This window comes from Ceratotherium simum, chromosome 3 (assembly GCF_057802395.1).
Source record: "Ceratotherium simum simum isolate JZ-2026a chromosome 3, ASM5780239v1, whole genome shotgun sequence".
Lineage (NCBI taxonomy): Eukaryota > Metazoa > Chordata > Mammalia > Perissodactyla > Rhinocerotidae > Ceratotherium > Ceratotherium simum.
In genome coordinates this window covers 4,598,642-4,621,685 of record NC_141902.1, presented here as the reverse complement: position 1 = coordinate 4,621,685, position 23,044 = coordinate 4,598,642, and the positions used below count along the sequence as shown (strand labels likewise).

At 35.0% G+C, this 23,044-nt stretch overlaps 1 protein-coding gene across 1 annotated transcript in view; it reads right to left on the bottom strand.

Annotated features, from left to right (window-relative positions):
* The window catches only part of MDGA2 (MAM domain containing glycosylphosphatidylinositol anchor 2), a 791,668-nt gene that overhangs the window by 127,652 nt on the left and 640,972 nt on the right, over nt 1-23,044 (bottom strand). The window contains exon 9 of the mRNA XM_004436360.3: nt 1,935-2,204. Coding sequence (XP_004436417.2) covers nt 1,935-2,204 — 270 coding nt within the window. The remainder of the gene's footprint in view (nt 1-1,934; nt 2,205-23,044) is intronic.

The following is a 23,044-nucleotide window of genomic DNA, read 5'->3' as shown; positions in this document are numbered from 1 at the left end:
AACAGAGCCATTATGTTAGTTTCTGAAATGATACTTCAAGGCCTTAACTTGTGTGAAATAATTTTCCATCCTGTTTAAATCATAGTTACTTGGAGTTTTACTCATTTCTTTATATATTTTCCTGGATTATACTGTATTTGGAATTCAGTCATTTCCTTTTCTCTTCTTCAAAACTGTATTAAAGTGTATGTGGAGATCTTGAAACAATGAGGTTGACCAGAAGATTGAAAAGCGCACACTGGGAACAAATTAATGCTTGGGACTATTTCCTCTCCCTCTATGGGGCAATCCATAACAGGTTTATTCCTTTCTGCAGCTATCGAAATCTACTCATTGCACCCCATGGATCTGGAATGGGAAAATAGAGCTAGTGTTTCTTCAGGTCTCAGCTTGTCTTCTAGTTCAAAAAATAGGATTTGGATCACATAATAGAGAGCAAATGAAAATCTTGCAGAGGCAGCACAGTCTAAACTAGCTTGAAGTTAGAAAACAGTGTCACCAAAGAAAATTAGAATGTGTATAAGGCCAAAAAGGTTGAAGAAAGAGATGTAATTTTATGGAGTATTTTTGTTTTGGGGGGTTCATGAAAGCAAGTAAGGTGCTCTATTTGTACCGATATGTGAAAAACAATTGCCTTTGAAGGATTCTTCTTAGTTTGGGAAAATAATATATAAACAAGGAATGAAAGTACATCATGCCATTTAAATTACCCTGTAAAGTAATAGACTACATTCTCTTTCTCTTGTAAATATTTCCAAGGACAAAAATTAGCAGTTAGATCGCCATGTAAGTAGTATTGTCCTAGGGACTTTTGATTTTCTACTTAGAAGAATCAAAATAGAAAAGTTTTAAGTTCAACTGAATGCTAATAAGAGGGATGTGAAACCAAGAGGTGGCAAGATCCAGAAGAGAGGGCATCTTGGTTACTCAATTATATTTTACCTATTTAATATTATATTTCAGAAAGCAAAAACATCTCAAGGCAATTCATATTTCAAGAGTTCTCTGATGAGTAAGAACTGGTTAATAAGAATTATATTACCAATGAACAAGTTTTAATTGTCTGAAACATTTTAATTATAATTTATAGGATTGCTTTTCAGATAATATACAATGTCCAATTTCTTGTTTTACTAGTATGAACACTCTATTACAACTAACTTTACCTAGAACAAAATAATAATAATAATAAATAATATATCCTTTTAATGTGTGCCTAACCCTAGCTCAAAAATAACACAGATTTACTTTAGTATATAGATTATAAAAATAATTTAAATAAGTACCTAAGAGTTAATACAGACTTAATATTTCTTTTAATACATTAAGAGATAATGACCTCAAAAAGTATTGACACTTCTCTCTAATTCATTATATGCCAGATACGACTTTATTGCTTACCCTTTGAGTATCTGTGAACCTATGGTAAGCCAAGGACAAAATGGAGATTCCCCATACATTAAGAGGTAATAAATAAATAAATAAGGAAAAAAAAGAAAGCACCCTTTCTGCTATTAAGAAAACCAAAGCAAGCATTGGTTCACAAGGGATTTTAGACTTGCAGAAGAAAGTATGTATTAATATTTGCAATTTGATCTAAAGAAAGCTAGTTAAGATTTGTCACTTTATTACTGAAACACTCAAAATAAACAACCTCATCACCAAATCTACTTGAATTCACATAAACTTCTGTCTAGTTTTATAGGCACATAAACTATCTTGTGGCACAACTAATATCCTTATATTGACATAATAAACTATGTTAACTACTAAAACAGACTTGCCCTGAAAATAAAGGAGTAGAAGCTCTAACTAGAGGCCTCAACCGGCTCATAGTTCGCGCCACGGATTTGCAAAATGCTTTCATATGTTGACGTAAGCCTATGATTCCTTATCTAAAAAATACATATAATGCGAAATATTTGGAATCTTACCTGTAACAAGAAAGCTGCATCTCCCAGCTCCAGCTTCATTGATGATGCTACAATTATAAACCCCATAGTTTTCGTTGGAAAGACTCTTCACCGGGTATTCTGTGTACTCCTGAGAGTCGAACTGGCCCGTCCGTAATAATCTGTTGCCCAAGCGCCACTCATAGGTCAGCACCCGTATCGGATAGGCTCTCAGGACCCGACAGCTCATCGTGACACTTCGGTCTTGTCCCTGCCGGATTTCCAGGAACGCTGGTTCCACGGCAGGAGGATCTGTAGAAAAGAGACATTAAAACAGATAAAATAGGTGGTTTGCAACAAGCCAGTGGCTATCCTTATGTGAAAAGTTGCTTTGAAGAACACATCCAGTTGACAGGGAAGGGGTATAGGAAGTGGGTGGAGAACATATTCAGGCCCAGGAATTTCAGCTTGGGCAGGGAAACGTGATTTCCCGAATGTAGGCAGTGAACAAGACTCATTGCTTTAAAAAAGCATTTGCAGGTGAAATTTGCAGAGTTTATTATTTTTCTTTCTAGCTGCTTGCCAGAAAAAATTGTCATGACTGTGTTTGGTTTATACTGTCGGCAACCAAATGGTGTTCTGGGTATGAAATGAGAGTCTGCAAACTAGCATGAGACTTTGAAGCAGATAAAGCCATCAGTTCAAGTCAGTGAATTCTAATTATTCCCATGTGAGGCTCAGTCCTGGGGCTTCTGGGTACCTATTATTTAATAAACTGGGTAACGCAAGTATATAAATTTATTGTCTAAATTATTTGGTCTGAATTTATTTGACTGCAAATCATAATATTCAAGTGTAAACCTTAAGCAAACTTTGTAAATTATGCCACAGGTGGATATGGTTTGCAACCCACTACAATGGCTCATATTATCTGGCTTAATTGTGGTTTTGTTCCATATAATTAAAACTTGCTACATTAGGTATCTAACCTATTTGTTTTTGATGGGAAGATTTCCGAAAGGTGTTACATGCTTCTCTCACTATTTAGAGTAGGCAAAATGTAATCTTTTTCTTAATGACTCCCAATGGTTGCAATAAATAACAATTATTTCCTGTGTCCTAAGGATGTGATTCATTTGATCAAGGAAACCGTATGTGACCACTCAGGATTGCACTCCACGACACAATCGCATCCTTGACTAGGCGTGTATGGCACCCTCTTGAGTTGTGCAGATAAAAACTGTACAACTCTACCTTTCACTCCTTCCTTCAAGACGCTAAAAGGTTTTAGGACGATGACTCCAAATGTGCTGTCTGATATTCGTTACGTGTTCTTCCATCTCCTTTTCATACCATTGCTCTCCCTGCTCACTGCCAATCTGTTGACTGACCTTCTTGCTTCTTTCAGTAAACACGTTTAAACTATCCTACTAATTCTAATTTTATTCAGGAATTCAATTTTTTGAGCCCTGCCTATATAAGTGCGAAGAATTTAAAAAGCTGAGAAAAAAATTCCTGCATGCATGTAGTTTATGGTCTAATACCATACGTAGATATTTAAATAGCTAATTTACAAAACTGAAGTAAAAAACACACACAATAATTCTAGGGTAGAAAGTAAAGAAGTGAATAACACTATGAGGATTAACCAGGCAAGGCATCTCAAGGAAGGTGATGCTTGAGCTGTGTCTTCCAGGATACACAGGAAATGGTCAGGTGGGTATGCAATGAGAGAGGACGTTCCAGGTAGGGAGATTCCTACGTGCAAAGGTAAGGAAGAGATGGCAAGGAGGAGATAGACAGAAGGGGTGTTCAGAGAGCAAAGCTGGCACACAAAGGTGCACCAGAGCTTGGGAGGAAATAAAGATGGAAACAAAGGCAGAGACTCTATGCAAGGATCTTTGAATGTCATGTCATGGAGTTTGGATTTTATCCTGTTGGTATTGAGGCCTTTTAAAACTTTTTAAATGAAGACTTTATGTGATTAAACCAAACTTTTAGAAAGAATATTGTGGCAGGTAGGAGAATCATGAACCTGAAAGAGAAGAGTCTAGTTACAGAGAAAATGACATCACTGGTGATGGCCTGAACTAAGGCATGGTCAGTGGGACCGGAAACGATGCCTTAGACATCGAGGTGGACATTGTGTCGGTGACAAAGATGGGGCAGAGCAGGAGGGCGGTTTGGGTAGCCTGGACGTGTGGAATTTGTGTACCTGTTAGGCACACAGTAGGGATACCTATAGGCAAGTGTTTCTTCGTTTCCAAACATACGGGTTATGTTTTATTATCTCTTTGTTTTGATTTTTCGCTTAACTAAATCATGGTCAGAGAAAATAGGCCACATGTTTTCAATCCTCTGAAATTTGTTGAAACTTGTTTTATGACCCAATATACGATTAATTTTTGTCCTGTGTGTGCTTTCAAAGAAGGAATAGTCTGCAGTTTGGGGAAGCGATGTGGATCTACTGGGTGAAGTCTGATAACTGAGTTATCCAAATTATCTATCTGGTTGTTGGGGTTTTTGACTACTTATTCTAATTGGATTAATTTAGAAGAGTGTGTTAAGCTCTTCTAAAAGGGCAGTAGTTTTTAAAAAATTTCTTCTTGTAGTTCTGTCTCCTTTTTGCTGTACAGATTTTGAGGCTATGCTGTTAAGTACACACAAATTTAAAACTGCTTTACGTTATTGATAAATTGAAGCTTTCATCATTATGAAATAACCTCCTTTATCTCTATTAATGTTTTCTTATTCAAAATTCTATTTTGTCTCATATTAATATAGTTACCTTGGATTCAGTTAGAATTAAGTTATTAAGTAAAAAGTGCTCAAAATTAATTAGGATTTTAGCATTTTCTGTCATTGTACCTACTGGTTCTAGATGTCTGGCAAGTGTTCTGAAGGCGGGATGGTTCTAATGTTTAAATCCATAAGCAACTGTCTAACTTACTTGGAAAGAGTAGTCCATGAAAATACCAGATTACAGGGAAATGTGTATTAGCGTATATTTCTTAATAAGGGGATCAGAGACAAGTTCATGAGTTCTTTTAACATTGTGCATGAATAAAATTTTGCCTCTATTACTTAAAAACAATTGCCAGATACTGAGGAGCACCAGAACTGTAAGTTAAAGCAATACTTTTTATTTAAAAAATAATGAAAGATGTTTAAATAAATAAGAAAAACCCTTCAATATTACTGAATATTAATATAGCCCATTTTTAAGTCTTTAAGGGAGTATGAGACTACGGACATTGAATATGCACAGAGCTATCTTCAGTTTACTTATAGTTAAAAGAGGAGAATGCTCACCTGTTTGGAGAACTTCAGTGTAAATAAGACCCTAATTATTTAACCCTTAGAGGGGAGACTCCTAAACATGTACACATTAGGGTCATTTCTTCTCAAATCATTTAATGCCTGTCCAATAAAACAGCTGTCTGCTCTTTGCTGTTCTTTGTTTAAAGAGATCTAGGAAAACTGTGCTCTTAATAATAAAAAAATCCAATACTTGGATGAGAAAACCCAGGAGCTGAAGTGTTAAGTTAGTGACTTAGATTCTTCCACGGTACAACAAAAATAGTGAAACTGCTACATTTAGTGTATGACAATCTCTCTTGCTCTCTGTCGTGTGTGTGTTTATCTTTCCCTCAACTCTTTTCACGGTCTTGTAATTATATCCACCTTAGTGATAAGGAAACTGAAATTCAAAGAGATGAATGTGTGTAACCTGTTTATGGCCACTGGAAAACACTAAACATATCTGAACTCAGGCTAATTTACCTTCAAAATGTTAGCCATTTAGACTTTACCATGTGATTTCTCCAAGTATTATGTTACTATATGGATGTAGGCCCAAAAGATCCCTATTTTATTTGTATCAATCAATCTCATAAATACTTAGAGAGTTCTTAGATAATACTGGGTACAAGATGATATATTAGCAGATTAAACAAAAATGAATAAAAAATGGCTCCTGTTAACATGCAATTTACAATCTCAGTATAAAGACAATATCTTGAAAAATGTAAGTAAGCACAATTTAATATGAACAAGCAATATATGCATTCTTATAAGGCAATAACTGATTAATTGCTGTAGTATAATGGCAAATATATATTGATCTTTGTTCTTGATTCCCGGCACAGATCTCCTAAGACTCTTGGAATTTCCTGAGTGATAGGAGCACCTTTTATTATGTATACCAAGCCCCTTTCAACCACACTTGCATTTATGGTAATGAGGTGAATCTTGGCTGGCCCCCAGATAGCTGCAGGATGTGAGCTGGTCTCCAGAAAGACCAAGCCATAATTAGAAGATTGGAACTCTCAGTCCCACCCCCTGACCTCCAGGGAGGGGAGAGATGCTGGAGATTAGAGATTGAGGTCAAGCACCAATGGCCAATGATTTAATCAATTATGCCTATGTAATGAAAACCTCCAAAAACACCTCAATGATGAGGTTTGGGAGCTGCCAGGTCGGGGAATATATTTCAGTTCTGGGAGGGTGGCGCACTTGGAGAGGGCATGGAATGTCCGCACTGCCCCCCATCCCCTCCCCATAACTTGCCCTACGCATCTCTTTCATTTGGCTGTTTTTGAGTTGTATCCTTTACAAGAAACTGTAAACTTAAGGAACGTGTTTTCCTGAGTTCTATGAGTTGTTTTAGCAAATTTTAAAACTTGATAGGGAAGGAGGTCATAGGAACTCCTGAAGTTATAGCTGGTTGGTTACCAGTATGGATGGCAACTGAGAATTGTGACTGGTATCTGAAGTGGAAGCAGTTTTGTGGGACACTGAGCCTTTTAACCTGTGGGATCTGCACTAACTCCAGGCTGTTAGTGTCAGAATTGAATTGAATTTTGGACACCCAGATGGCATCAGAGAATCAGATAACCGGTATTGGAAAACACACCACTTACTTGGTGTCGGAAAGAACAAGAGAATTGCTAATCAAGTCTTAAAATAAGCCCAATTTATTCAGTAGAGAAAGATATGAAAAAGAGGACTTGGAAAAAGATATTGAGACGTTTGTAGGGTCTGGCTAAATGTTCGTAGAAGAAATAGGGATTGAATCAGCTAACATTTTTAGGATTAATCTACTCTGTATGACTGTGCTAGCACATTTCACATCTTATTACTTCATTTAATCCTGAAACAACTTCGTAAAGTATAGATCTTAATCTTCATTTTACACATAAGGAAACTAAATCTGAGAAGTGCCATTCTCAAGCATCCCACACACTCCAGGTGACAGACTTTAGATCCAAAACCACATGACTTCAAAGTCCATGTTCTTTCCAACACAGCAGCTTGAGGAAGTAGAATCAAAAGCAAACTATAAATTAGTCTTTAACATAATGTTAGTCTACCTCAGAAGTTGGCAATATAGGAAAATGTAATTTAAAAATGAAATAGTCTATAGCATTTGGAAATAACTAGCAGGAAAGCAAACCCAAAGATACTGGTGTACACTTTACAAAATTAGTGTTCATCTTTCTCTGCAAACGTTTTGAAATTGTTTGTAATTGTTACTTCATATTTATAATAGTTTTCTCAGCAGGATAAAATTTTGGAGTTACAGCGCAGAATTATTAAATTGTTATGTGATTGAACTATTCATACATTTGTGTTATTGATGTTAGGCACATGATGGATAATGTATAGAACCATGGCAATTCCTTCCTCATAAAAAAATGATAATATGCTCAGTACTCAATACTTTTATGGAAGCTTTGCTTTATATGATTATTAGATACTGTTGTTATTTAGCTATACTGTTTCTATGTCTAAAAGAAAGTGAAGAATAAACTAACTCTGGATAATCCAAGGAAGTTTATAATAATCCAATTGATTTAATTATTTGGATTTTTTTTCAAAGATATTAATTATGAATAAAACTGCTTCAATTAGCACCTATCCATTATAGGCAGGATCCATCAAAGAGAATCTAAATGAAATTTAAAATACATTCCTTCTAGCTTACTTGATTCCTGATACATATAAAAATAGATCTAGAAACATCATTATTCACTGTGATGATGAAGGTCTCCTAAACCAGGACAGAATTATATTTCCATTTGAGTTTATTTTTGTATGTGGTATAAGACAGGGGTCCAGTTTCATTCTTTTGCATATGGCTGTCCAGTTTTCCCAACATCATTTATTGAAAAGACTATCCTTTCCCCATTGTATATTTTTGGTGCCTTTGTCAACAATCAGTTGACCATATAAGCTTGGATTTATTTCTAGGCTCTATTCTGTTCCATTGGACTATGTGTCTGTTGTTACGCCAATACTATACTGTTTTGATTACTATAGCTTTGTAATATGGTTTGAAAGCAGCAAGTGTGATGCCTTCAGCTTTGTTCTTCTTTCTCAAGATTGCTTTGCTATTTGGAGTCTTTTGTGATTCCATACAAATTTTAGGATTGTTTCCTTATTTCTGTGAAAAATGCCATTGGAATTTTGATCAGAATTGCATTGAATCTGTAGATTGCCTTGGGTTGTATGGATATTTTAACAATATTAATTCTTATAATCCATGAGCATGGGATTTTTTTTTCCATTTATTTGCACCATCTCCAATTTCTTTCATCAATGTCTTATAGTTTTCAGTGTATAGATCATTCAACTCCTTGGTTAAATTTATTCCTAAGTATTTTATTCTTTTTGATGCTATTGTAAATGTGATTGTTTTCTTAATTTCTCTGATAGTTCATTGTTAGTGTATAGAAACACAACTATTTTTGTATATTAATTTTGTGTCCTGCAACTTCACTCAATACAAAGAAATCCACTCCAAATGAATTAAAGACTTGAACATAAAACCTGAAACCATAAAACTCCTAGAGACATTGGTCTTGCCAATAATTTTTTGGATTTGACACCAAAAGCAAAGACAATAACAACAAATAAACAAGTGAGACTACATCAAATTAAAAAGCTATTGCACAGCAAAAGAAAACATCAACAAAATGAAAAGGCAACCTATGGAATTGGAGAAAATATTTGCAAACCACATATCAATAAAGGGTTAATATTCAAAATATATAAGGAATATTATTCAGCCATGAGAAAGAAGGAAATCCTGCCATTTGTGACAACATGGATGGACCTTGAAGGCATTATGCTAAGTGAAATAAACCAGACAGAGAAAGACAAATACTACATGGTATCACTTATATGTGGAATTAAAAAATAAAAGTCAAACTTATAGAGACAGGGAGTGTAAAAGTGGTTGCCAGGGGCTGGCAGATAGGGGGAATAGGGAGAGCTTGGTAAAAGGATATAAACTTTCAGCAGTAAGATGAATAAGGTCTGAGGATCTAATGTATAACATGGTGATTATAGTAGAAAACACTGGATTGTATAATTAAAATTTCCTAAGAGAGAAGAACTTAACTGATCTCACACAAAAAAGAAGGCAAATATGAAATGATGGATGTGTTAATTAACTCGATGGGGAGAATCATTTCACAATTGTCTATGTATATCAAATCAACACGTTACACTTTATAATTTTATTTGTCAATTATATTTCAATAAAGCTGAAAAAAATGTCAACACTTTTCTTGTTGTTTAAATGGTTATAATAACCAACTTTGTGCAAGGTGGTGCAGTTGTTACTATATGTGTGCTTGCAAAAATGTGGTTAATAGTTAAACAACCTCCCTAAATGTATGAGCAATATGTCATACTACCAAAAAAAAAAAGAAACATTCCAAAAATAAACAGTCTCCAATAATTATTTAATCTACATATGTGTACATGGGTATGTGGTAAGAGATATTTTAGTGAGGCAGTATCACCAAATCACAAAGGATATTAACTTGTTATACTAGAGCTCAAGAGTTATGATTATAATCACTGATTTGACTGGAACACCTTCTCTTCTGAGCATTTGACAGAGCAAATCTCTGAGGCTTTCTCCTAAAGATTCATAAATGACCAAACTTTAGATCTTTTCACAATTGTGGGGAGTTTCAGACTTGATCTTTTGTTTAAAAGTCTAACGAGGGTGAGATAATATAGATAAATATAATTCATATATAATTAAATCACTCAAGGATCAGTAGCATCAAGCTTTTATATTCAATCATTTGTCTAAAGACTTCTCTAAATTTTTACTGAGAAATTGACTTAGTGGAACAAACAAATAAAAAATTGAGAAGTTCTTGCATTTTTTTTTTAATTGAGATCATATTGGCTTATAACATTGTGAAAATTTCAGGTGTACATTATCATATTTCAGTTTCTGTGTAGACTGCATTGTATTCACCAACCAATAGTCTGGTTTTTATCTGTCATCATACATATGTGTCCCTTTACCCCTTTCGTCCTCCCTCCACACCCTTCCCCTCTGGTAACCACCAATCTGTTCTCCTTACCCACATGTTTGCTTACTTTCCACATATGAGTGAAATCATATTGTGTTTGTCTTTCTCTGTCTGGCTTATTTTGCTTAACATAATAACCTCAAGGTCCATCCATGTTGTCACAAATGGCATGATTTTGTCTTTTGTGTGGGAGTAGTATTCCATTATATACATATATATATGTATGTATATGTGTGTGTGTATATATATATATATATATATATATACCACATCTTCTTTATCCATTCATCCATTAATGGGCACTTGGGTTGCTTCCATATCTCAGCTATTGTGAATAATGCTGTGATGAATACAGGGGTGCATAAATCTCTTTGAATTGTTGATTTCAAGAAGTTCTTGCATCTCTCTCTCTCTCTTCTATCTATATTGTACTCATTAGCTTCTGCTACTCTATGCTCTATGTTTTTCTTGTGACTGAACGTCTCCAACATGTACCATTTTCATTATGTATAGCTCCCTTGGGAAGGGTCATTCTTCACCCTTTTCCATGGCTCTGCTCAGGAGAATCAGCCCAACTGCTTCACTGTGCCCAACCCTCCCCTAAGTTTTAGTTAACAAAATTCTCTTGCTTATTATAAACATATATGGTAAACTGGAGTTTGGAATAAAAAAATGTTTGATGAGGAAAACAACACTATATAGATTGTTTGCTGATTTTTAAATTAAATATATAGCTCTTTTAGTTAAAAAAGCAGACAGAAATGTAAATTCTATATAATATCGCTCTTTAAAAGTGGGCATAAGCCTAATTAGACTAACATAGCATGTTCAAAGAAATATTCTTTGTGCTTGTTTTCTAATATTAGACAATGAAACACAGGATTGTACATTTATAATAGCTATTTCTAATTCAAAGTTATTTACATATGTGTCTACATTCAAAATTGTAGACGATTACTTTGAATTAACTTTGAAATTTCTTACTGTTTTATAGTCTAAAAGTTCAATGCCAAAGAACTCCTGGAAACATATATTTAGTGATAATTTTAATTTAAAAAGGAATTTTTAATAAAAGTGATATAATACATATTGATTCTGGGTGACTTTTTATGCCTCAGTTCTTTGTTATTTTGGGGAAAAGTACATTTAACGTGGACCTATTTGAAATCTTCAATTAACCAGGTCCTCTCTTCATTTGTTTTATGAGAAAAAGGGCCAAACAAAAAGAAACAAAGAAAATGTATTCACAATATAATTACTCAGAAAATATTCTTAAGGTCAATCACCTAGAGTTGTGCTATTAACATACAGTCTGAGGTCCAGTGCTGGTTCAAAAACTGTTACAGGCCTGTGACGAGATAAGGAGGTTGCACCAAAATGTGAAACAATTACATCACAGAACACTATGAAGTTCAGCTGATGATGTGAGTGGGAAATCCAAGAAGATGGCAAGAGCAACTCTGCAACATGTTATTTTTTGTTTGATTTCTTTTTTTTTTTTTTTTTGGTGAGGAAGATTGGCCACGAGCTAATATCTGTTGCCAATCTTCCTCTTTTTGCTTGAGGAAGATTGTCCCTGAGCCAATCTTCCTCTATTTTGTATGTGGAACGCCACCACAGCATGGCCTGATGAGCAGTGTGTATTTCCATGCCTGGGATCTGAACCTGCGAACCCCAGGCCACCAAAGCAGAGCGTGCGAACTTAACCACTACGCCATCGGGCTGGCCCCTATGCAACACGTTTTTATTGATGAAATTGGGACTAAAATCTAGTCTGATTTTCGTTTAGAGCCTCTTAGAACTTAATTGTGTGTCTGTCCACAGAACTCAACAAGCTGGTTTCAAAGCTAAAATAAAGACATACAGAAGCTGGCAAATTTACTTGTAGCAACAAAGTCGAACAATCTTTGAGGTGGAGTTCTTAATGAAGAAACAGAAGAACTAGAAGAAACAAAATCTTCAAAAATTCAACCTTTTCTCTCTTTTGTATTCATCAATGTGAGGAATACTTCAGAAACATAAGCAGTAAGGATCATTTCAATAAAACTGGTCTTTTAATTAATTCTAAGTCAACCAGAAAGTCCAATTAAGCAGAACAACCTTCTCAGAAAATGAAATTGCAATATCCACAATTTGTGCTCGTGCTTGATTTACAATGTACAGTAAATGAAAAGCAACAGACTAAATTCTACAATAAGCTTTGAATTTGGTTTATAGACTATGGTGCCATGTAACTGTCCCTGTGTTTTGGAAATTGATACATGTTATAAAATTTCAGTTTCAAAATCAGTTCAATTTAAAATAAAATGGAAAATAAATAGAATGATTCCTTCAACTATCACCTTAGGATAGGTTTTAGGACTGAAGAAACTGGGGAAACCATCTAGTTCACTCTTATATAACAGAAGATGAATCTACAACACAGAAGAAGAATCTGCTTTCAGAAGATGCAGTAGCTTACTCATGATCATAGAACCAGTTCTCAAGAATTGGGGACAAGAGCTTAAGTTTTATGTTTAGTTCTTTGTTCAGGAGGTGACAATTTAATTTCCCAAGAGAATGTACAGTTTCTGATGGAAGTAAACGGAAATTGAGAGATCTAAAAAAGAGTAGTTCTGACATAGAAAATTAAATTTGGATAAATTAATATGAGGATTGTTGAATATTGTTGTGGTTCCAATATGCAAATAAGATATAGGAATAAGAAACGTGGATTTATAGATGTGACTCGGGGATTCCTTTAGAAAATGCAATTCCTATCGAGATGTTTAGAAAAAAGACGAGGCATTGGGACTAGGAAAGTGAAGTAAGCAGAGCGCAAGGTAAGAGAACAATTTTTATGCAAATGTATTTTGGCAAAGATAAAGTAAACAGAGAAAAAGTTAAGGTACTCAATAAAGTAGAAGTCCTACCTTTTTAAAAAGGAAAAATGATTATTTGATAATAATTCCAATAGGTAAAACACGAAACCATGCTGGTCTACCAAAAGTATATTTAAAATTTTGCATTTTATATCTGGAAGTCCATTATACAGAGCCATTTTATATATTGATTGCTCTAATTAAGTCATAGGATTTTACTTAATAAAATAGATGTCTACTTTGACAAATGAAATATGAATTCATTCCTCCTTTATAAATCAGATATATAGATAATATAGATCATTAACATGATAGTAAACTTAGTAGATGTAGGAATTTTCAGATATGAAGGTGGAACTCAGCAAAAGAATTATCCTTGAAAATCTCACTCTGAAATTGTGAAGCCTAATCTGGGGCCAAAAAGGGGAATGTGTGTTGCTTTAGCCTTGGTAGTGAGGAGCTATAAAAAATGGTCTCCATCACCAAAAATATTAGAGAGTAGAAGCTGTAGGTTTTCAGTTTTTGCTCTCGGGTTACGATTTCTTTCAGAGTGTTTTTACACTTAGTAGATACTTTAGTTATCTTATTTTCTTTGAAGATTGAAGGCATTCTTCACACACTATGTATTTTTACATAAAATATTTTCAACAAAATCAACAAAGCAAAGAAAATAAAACCAAAATGATTATAATTCCAGTGACTCCAACATTGTATCATCAAATATAATGATCACATTATTTTAATTTACTTGTTTGCCTTATCGTAACAAAGATAAACACTCTGATGAAAAAGATTATTAGGAACCACTCATACACAGAAAATATTTAAACTAATATACCACTCTAATTCAGGCATCAAAAATGGCTTCTTCATTTATTATAATTTAACAAAAACATTTAGCATACATGTTAATAGTCAAGAATTACATTAAATACGCTTGTGTAGAAATGGGACATATACATAGTGACTTAGATAGCCATGCATGATGGCATGGGCATTAATTACAGGGCCCTATAGTGGATGTTTTTAGGATATACTTCAAAACAGCCAATAACTACCTAAAAAAAACTCATATCAAAAAAACACACAACATATTGTCTCACTATATTTCACATAGTGGTAATGACAGAAGAAGAAAAACACTTTTTAATTTGCTATAAATTCTTGTATATCAAGGAACAGCAAATCTGAAGTCTTGGCTTCTGAGGATTATTGCTGGTAATGGAGGAAGAAATGTTTTCATTGCATCTGCCAAGTCGTACTTGCTGCATTTGCAAACACTGAGAAAATATTATAGAAGCCCTATTAAAAAGTGCTAAATCTTTCCTGAAGACTGATTCAGAAATGCAAGATAATATTTATATCTCCATTCACACATTTTAGGATATATTTTGGTCACTGTACATTTATATTAAATACTGAGTTTGCAAAATAGGTCCTTTCCTAGACTTTCTGTATATAGATTCATTGACTGAAACATAAACACAGTTGGGTTAGTGTTCGACTTTGTAAAAATGCCTCTATTTCAAATTCTGGAAAGTTCTGACCATCTCTGATTTTAAATAGACTTTATTATTTTTCCTCAAAAAACAGCACACATTTTTATGTCAATAAATAAATATCTATTGAGATGAGGAATTATGCGAAGCACCATGTAAGACATTTTTTCTACTCTTCAGGAAACTTTGAGTCTGAACTAGTAGATAAGAAATAAAAAATATAAGTTATATATATTTTTTAATACTACTATATGCAAAACAGTGTGTCAGGTACTGTGACAAACAATACAAAGTCCCTATCCTCACAGAGCTTATGGTCTAGTTGGGGAAGACAAGGCATAAATACATAAATATTTGAATAATATAATGGATAAGTTTAATCGAGTCTAAGAAAGGTCAGGCGGTAGGTGTGAAATGAACGGCATAGTGTATTAATGCTCTAAATGTTCACAGGAGGAGAGCATCACTGGGATGGAGTCTTCTATGTTTTCATGAGCTGGTTTTTAAATAATGTTTTGAGTACACAGGAGGAAGGAACAGGGAAAATCACAGGAAAGTAACATTTACTGTGAGGTTACTTTCCTGATGCTGGGACTGAAGGCCTGGGCATCATACTCTTTTTGAGTCTGCATTTTCACTTAAAATATCTGGGCATCAGTTAACTGAAAGATTCGACTGACATAGAAGTGAATGATTCTATAAATAAAATTAGAGAGGTGGGAAACCAAATGCCGACCACAGTGGTGGAAGGAGGACATGGTTTTCAGTGCAGCAAGGAGTTTCAGAAGTTGAGTAACATGTAATATGCACAGAACCAGATCCATGCATCTGGATATTCATTCAAAAGTATTTGAAATCACCTAAATATTAAATCTTCTTTTAGACATGGTATTTCAGAGTTATGTCAGACATAAGTCCTGCTCTCAAGAAGTTTGCAATTTTCCTCAGTAGATAAGATAGGTAGTGACTATCAGACAAGACACCATGTCATGGAGGTGCTGATATGAAAAGACAAGTGGGTAACCGTACAGTTTGTCTTCTAATCCTTGTGCAAGGTCCCTAAATTATTAAATTATATAATTTTTGAAATATTTACTAACTGACTGACAAATTAGTTTTAATGTATTGATGGAGCCCAAAATTAGTTTGTAAAAAAATAATTCAAAAATATTTTTTAAAGTATAGTATAGGCCTGCCCCGTGGCTTAGCAGTTGGGTGCGTGCGCTCTGCTGCTGGCGGCCTGGGTTCGGATCCCCGGCGCGCACTGATGCACCGCTTCTCCAGCCACGCTGAGGCCGCGTCCCACATACAGCAACTAGAAGGATGTGCAGCTATGACATACAACTATCTACTGGGGTTTTGGGGGAAAAAAAATAAATAAAATTAAAAAAAAAAGTATAGCATATATCCACAGACATTCATAAAGAAATATTTTAAAAATTATATTAATTAAAGGAATATTACAAACAAAATAAGCAGAATAATTGTTTTAGGTACATAATCATGTACCTTATTCAATTTCTTAACTGAATATTTCTCTAATACTATGTCATTAACATTTATCTAATAAATATATTTTCTAATATGGTCATATTATTTTGAATTTTTTCATAAAATTTCCTATTATTTTCTTCACAGTTGCATTTTTTGATTAATACATTTGAATTAATGTAATCTTCAATTGACTTTTCTCTGTCAACCAGAATTTCCATTAAGAAAATAATCTCTTTAAACGTGTTTCTAGAGGAGCACCATCAAAAGATTCCTACCAAAAGTTGAGCTATCTCAAAGTGCCAATGGACATTTACAAATTAAATGTTATCCATTTGAGTCCTTGTTGTTTAACTCCTTCAGTCTCCCCTTGCTCTGTAGGGATGAACTTTAATACCTTCCTGGTCGCAGGCTTTGCGTTCAGTAAGAGCAATGTGCTGAAAGCTGACGCTTTGGCCCCACCCACATTGACAGAAACGAGTTCCAGCTGCGTGATAACTTTCACTAACGTTATATTCGTTCTCTACGTCATTTCACAACAGAGAAGAGACGAGAGTTTTGATTAATTTTCTTCTTCATCCAACAAAATGCTACCCTCATAATACCCACTGGGGTGCTCAATAAAATTAGCTTAAATATTAATTTATTATTAATATAGAATTAATAGTATCACTAATAATAGAAAGTGTAACTATAAGGCTATAAGTATATGAGTAACAACATGGATGTATTATTATATAAAAACACATCAAGATATTTTGCATGATTAGACTGAACATCTCAATTTAGATCCCTGACTTCCAATTCCCAGGCGAACCTACTCGCCTTACATCTTCAGCCTTGCTTCTCCACTTATCACATCCAAAACAACAAACTATAACCCAGAGTTGAATTTTCCTGGTGTTTCAAATGAGTATCTGACATACATTTCCAATTCCTCAAACTGTAGTAGGGAAATAAATCAGGAATTGTAGTCTCTAGGGAAGTGTTAACTGTCTTATTTCCATTTTTAACTTATATTTTCCATTTTTAATTAATTTTTATAAATCATTTTATATAGTTTCCTCAAGATTCTTTGTTCAACTTTATCTAACAAGGATCTTCCAAAAATAACTTTGGCCTAGGTTTTCCTATAAGGAAAGTCCTCATTGAAGGCTTGTAGATGCAATGTGTGATATATCTTCTGCTGATTTTGCTCCCTTTTCCACACGTGTTCTCTTTTTTAAGAATGTTGAGTAAAAGTGCTCCTGTTTATTATACAAATATACAAAATACAGTCAAAACACCCATAATATTTCCACATAGAGTATCAGTGATTCCTGCTCACACATCTGTAACCAGCAAATCAATGCCATGGTACCCAAACCAGGACAATGGTTTCCAGCGGATATTTGTACCCAGTGATCACCATCACATTTCTCAAGAATATTTACATAGTCCATCAATTCGCCTGTTAAAATCTTACATAGCTGATTTATAACACTTTTATAATTTTCTCCTTAACTACTGAACTGGATCTGCTCTGGCAACCATATCAAAACACTGCAATAGATAAATGGTTGCCACTGCCCACTTGCACAAGGACTAGAAATTGTTTTCATGTTCCAATTTTCTGTTAACAAAAATACAACATTTATATATAACTGAAGTTTCTATTTTGCTCTTTCATCCCTAACACCCAACTCATTGGCATAACTTGAGCATAGACCTACAACAGTCATTCTAAATTACAGTTAGTACTGAAATCTCTAAGTAGGCATTTGCTGAATTTTTCTTCAAATTTTATTTTAAATAGGAGTTGTTCTTTAATATTCAGTAGCGTCTTTTCTTTTGTCTTTCACTTTCTCCTTTGGGGCCTTCTGAGGATAATTACAAAGGATCAAGAGAAGATTCGGGTGGAAGAACTACAGACAAAGAACTCAAAGGCTCTTCCTCTTGCTGAAGCTGATGGGATAAGTGACTGGGACCAAGCCCTTGACCTTCCATTAGCTTCAGGTTCCTAGTCTTTATTTTGTGAATTTTAGATGTAGACTTTTCCTGTCTTTATCAATGAGCTCTCATGAAAATTAAATGAAATAAGGTGGTTAAATAAATAACATAGTGGTTAAAAAGAAGTAATAGAAAATATAAGATAATACTATGACAGGGAACAATTTATTTAGCAACATTATTTTCCACTGATTTATTTAATTTGCTTGAGAAATCCACTACAGTTCCTTGAATACAAATTTTGCTCGTAGAAATTTTTTGAAAAAAATTAAACCAACACTAGAGGAGTATGCATTTATATGTAATTATACATTTAAGTTTTTAGATGCCATGGGATGCTAAATTGATAAATCAGTACCTTGCTTTCTCTTGTTTAGGTTCCTGCTAATGTTTTATTTCTTTTTAATTCTGGTGAGTGTATGTTACAGTGATTTATAGTATGGTTAGGCCAGATAGTTTCTTGGAGAAAGATCAGTTTTCTTGAGGGTGTACTCATCTTCTCCTTGACTTACTGCTACCCAAAATAACATGTGCTGGCAACAAGGATACTATGCACTTATAAAGGAAACCAGACCACAGTGGGAAAACCCACTCTCAATGTTAAACAATGGAACATGGCATCTCTCTTGCCAACTGAGCAAACCTGAGCAAATCTGAAGGGTTTACTCTGGAGCTCATAAAGAGTTGGGCATCAGAGAATCTACTTTCAATTTCCCTGGGGGTGGCACCATATATTGATCATGAAATAACACAGGGTGAAGTCAAGGAACACCTTCATGATCCTTCCATAATTCCAATAATCAGATATTCAAATGAAAAGAGAAAGAGATAATGTAAGAATCACAGATCTCAACTTATCCCATTGTATTATCACTGCTGTTATCCCACCTTGTCCAATCACCGAGAAGCTATCTGCAATTGGGACATATTTCTAGGAGAAAAAAAAGACCTCAAGCCTTCTTGAGTTTCATAGGTTGCTTCATAGATATGATTTATCGAGAGATAACCATTCTGAGCACTATCTTTGCCTACTACAAAGCATCACTATATTCAGTTAGCTTTGACAGACTGAAGAAGCTTGCTGGAATATCAGGTTCCAAGTATCAGTACACAGTGGTGTTCTCAAACCACTGTTTTTACCTTATGGTGTTGGTACTTGGCACGGACACAAAATAACAGATGGCAGAGAGATATCAATTGTTTTCCATTCAAGAGCAGTGTCACATACAAAACTCAATTATGCACAAATTGACACAGAAGCCTTTTGTACAAGAAGTTTTACCAGCTACCTCTACATCTGTGCCTTTATTATTTGTACCAACATAGCCTCTTTCTGCGGATTCTTTCTGAGGTTAAGCTACTCCCTTTAATGATAAAGCACTGGAGGGCTTTTCTCAACACTAAAGACCAAATAAAATGGAAGAATATCGAAGGCTGACAACCTAAGTATCTGCGAACACCGATCACAGAACGTCCCAACCACCTTCCCTGACAACATTGATGTAAGATTTTCTTTGATTCTCATTTACAGGCTGATTAAATTCATGATTAACGTTGCTGGATACTAGATAGTCTTAAATAGGCTATTGAGGAAATTTCCAAAACAGAAGCCTCTTAAGTAAAGCTTCAACAGAAATCATCTACTCAAAGACACAATGAATTGTTTAGCATGCTGTCTTAGTTTTCTTACAATCACACTGGCAAGTTGTTTGTCCCAAAGCATCAGTAGTAAGCTCTATCTGATTGATGAGGACTGATTTAATTGTTGAAGTAAGTAGGACTAACTTATTCTAACCTGTCAAGAATGTCTGATTTTCTATCAGAAATTACTCAGAAGCCTTGGTTAAGAATGCTTATTGGTTTTCAGGACCATTCTGGACGAAGGAATTTATGTCTCTTAAAGGCAACTTCTCACATTTTCTCAAAGTGGCCTTAGTTTTCTTTTAAGCCATTACAGCGATGCTCACAACTCTGTCCCAGTTTATCTATCTATCTATCTATCTATCTATCTATCTATCTATCTATCCATCCATTATCTAGCTAGCTAGCTAGTTAGCTATCTATTTAGTTATCTATCTACTTACCTGTAGTAGTTCATGATAGTGAAACACTAAAATACCTGACATAGAATCTGCGTTTACCTCAATCTATCTTAAGAAATTTATTCACAGAAAGCTTATCTGAACTATCATTCTCAAATGACAGTTCTCTTGAGTAAATGGTTAAAGTACTATTATGCTCAATGTCTCTTTTGGGAAAAGGCTGGCCGAGCAAACAAGGTCAGGTTTCTCATTGCTAGTCCATTAGTCCACGTGATGAGTCAGTTCGTTTATTACTGTTAGGGCCATGTCACAACATATTTGTGTGATCTGCCCTGCCAAGAGGAAACTGAGAATTTGACATAAAAATGTCTAAGGTAAAAAATGTCATTTTTGACTATGTAGTCATGATATCCACAAGACTTATTCTTTGTCAAGAACCATGGAGGGGTTGAAGAAACTCTCCTCTATGCAGTTGGGCATCAGGCCTCTGACCTGAGAGCTCCAGAGCACAAGGGGAGTGGCATGACACTCACCACAGTGATAAATGGGGAAGGGATTTCCCTTGATGATCTGAAAACAGAAAATCACTCTAAGGAGCAGCACTAGTGTACATGAAAGTTTTTGTTTAATTAATCTCCTAAATATGCATAAGATTCACAGACAGCTTAGAACAACACCTCCTTGATAATCAAGGGAAATGAATGCTAGTGACATTTACTAAGTTTCTACTACACGGTAGGTATTTTAACCTGGATTGAGTGAAGTCACAATACAGTAATACAACACTGTTAAGGCCTCACAAAGGCCATCCTCCTTACAGATAAATCATCATGTCTTGTAAGGTAGGGGAAATATGTATGGCAAAGGGTATTGGAAAAGAATGGTGTGTGTGTGTGTTATAATTTACTCTAGAAGTATGCTACAGTCATTTAGGGCAGAGTTTATAGTATGCAATGGTGAAAGGAAAGATGAATAGTAATACTGAAATTAATATCATTAACATAATGTTATGTTATATATTACAAAAAAATAGCAAGTGGAGAGTGGAGAACATCATTGAGAAGGAACAAAGTAGAGACCAGAGTAGACAGAATCTGGAAATTTTTAATCCTGATATTAAGTAGGAGCTGAGGGTAAGTCATGGAGATGGAGATGGATGAGAGAAGAAGCCTAAGTGGAAGGTCTCCACTTTAAAAGTAGAAATCAGACGGAATCTGTCCAATAAACCACCTATTGGATTTCTTAAAGACTCTCATAACATTCCAACCAACTTTCTGGAAAAATCTGTCTGAGAATATACTTCACAGATCTTCAGAGAAAAGGAAGATACTGTCAACACAGCATGATAGCCAACAAGAAGATAATTATTAAGGGTTTAAAACATGGAAGCAAAGAGGATGTGATAAGCACAAATAGACAAAGCATATTTGTCCAAAACTAATTTTGAAAGGAAAAACAGAATACTTAAAGTTTTAGAACAAGAATTATAACATAATTTGGCATCAAAGGGTTATCGACTCAAAACATGCAACTTGAGAATTCCAGCACCTCAAATCAATAAGCTCATTCGTTTGAACACTCCCAGCCTCCTGTCTCTGTCATCACTTATTCTAAACACTTGTTCTCTTTCATCTCTCTTCCTTGGACCACAATCATGAGAACAGGAGGACATAGTGGAACGTGAGGGAGGACAAACCAAAGGGCTCCCTCCCAGGAGGGCATTCTGCTCTCTCACGTGGCCACCACACCCTCCCCAGTCACGTCACCCCTGTCTGTCCAGCACATCGAATTTCCTCACGCCTGCTCATCCATCTCTTATTTTCTATTGTTCTAGGAGTTTTCCTCTCCTTTATTCATATTCTTTTTTCTCACAACTCTCACCTCCCAATCTCTCTGTGAAATTTAAAATTTCAGCATGAAAACAATACTAGAATAAGAGGAAGAAGAAAATGTGGAGGCACAGGTTCAAATCAGCATAAAAGAGGTAAATATAAATCTTGAAAATGCCATGAGCAAGTTATTATTCCGTTAGAAAGCGTGTATATTGTCCTACTGTAGCGTCAATGAACTCTGATCCTAAATGGTATTTACTAACTCTCTTCAAGGAAGCGTACATTTCAAATTGTTATGACATATTCCCTCTACTGTCATAGTGAAGATGCCTTTTTAAGATGGTACTAGTTAGCAAAGTCATATAGGAATGTGGGAGAAGGGTTGTCTTTTTGCTTCTTTCTGTACTTTTTTTATTGTGTCCTCAGATTCATAACGGGAGAAGGTGCTGATTATTTCATAAATTATGAAGAATAGGAACAGGAAACAGGTCAAATAAAAAGAAGCAGAATTGTTAGAATTATTGAGGATTTATATTTACCTTATTGAATAGACAGGAAAAAGGAGTTGATGGAAAAAATCAAGAAAAGTAGCATAATTCTGACCCCACATCTCAGACGGCTGCTGCCATAAAATCTAATGGGAACATAAGCAACTTAATAGAAACTGAAACACCAGGGAAACCAAGGTTAGATTCTGACACGTTGGCTGATACAAAGACTGCTGATGCTGCGTGTGGTGACAGCAGCGTTTCCACTCTCTAAAGACCCCGGGTAGCAGTTTGACACCAGGGTAGGCATATTGTGGACGGGGAGAAGCTGACGAGAGTCAAGAGGACTCACAGAAAATGAAATACTAATGACGAGAATGAGCAGGCACAGCCTTCGTCTACGCCAGGAAGGACGCCATATGTAAGCTGGAAAGAGGGGTGGATGGAGCAGAGCTTTAAGAAATCTCCAGGAGATCTGATCTACCTGTTTCTTCTCAGGGAGAATTGAAATTCATGTTCAATAATGATTTTGTCATTGGAAGGAGAAATGGATTTTCATTTCAGAACAGATTCGTTTAGAAGAGTGATTTTCAAGTGTTTCTCCACCATGA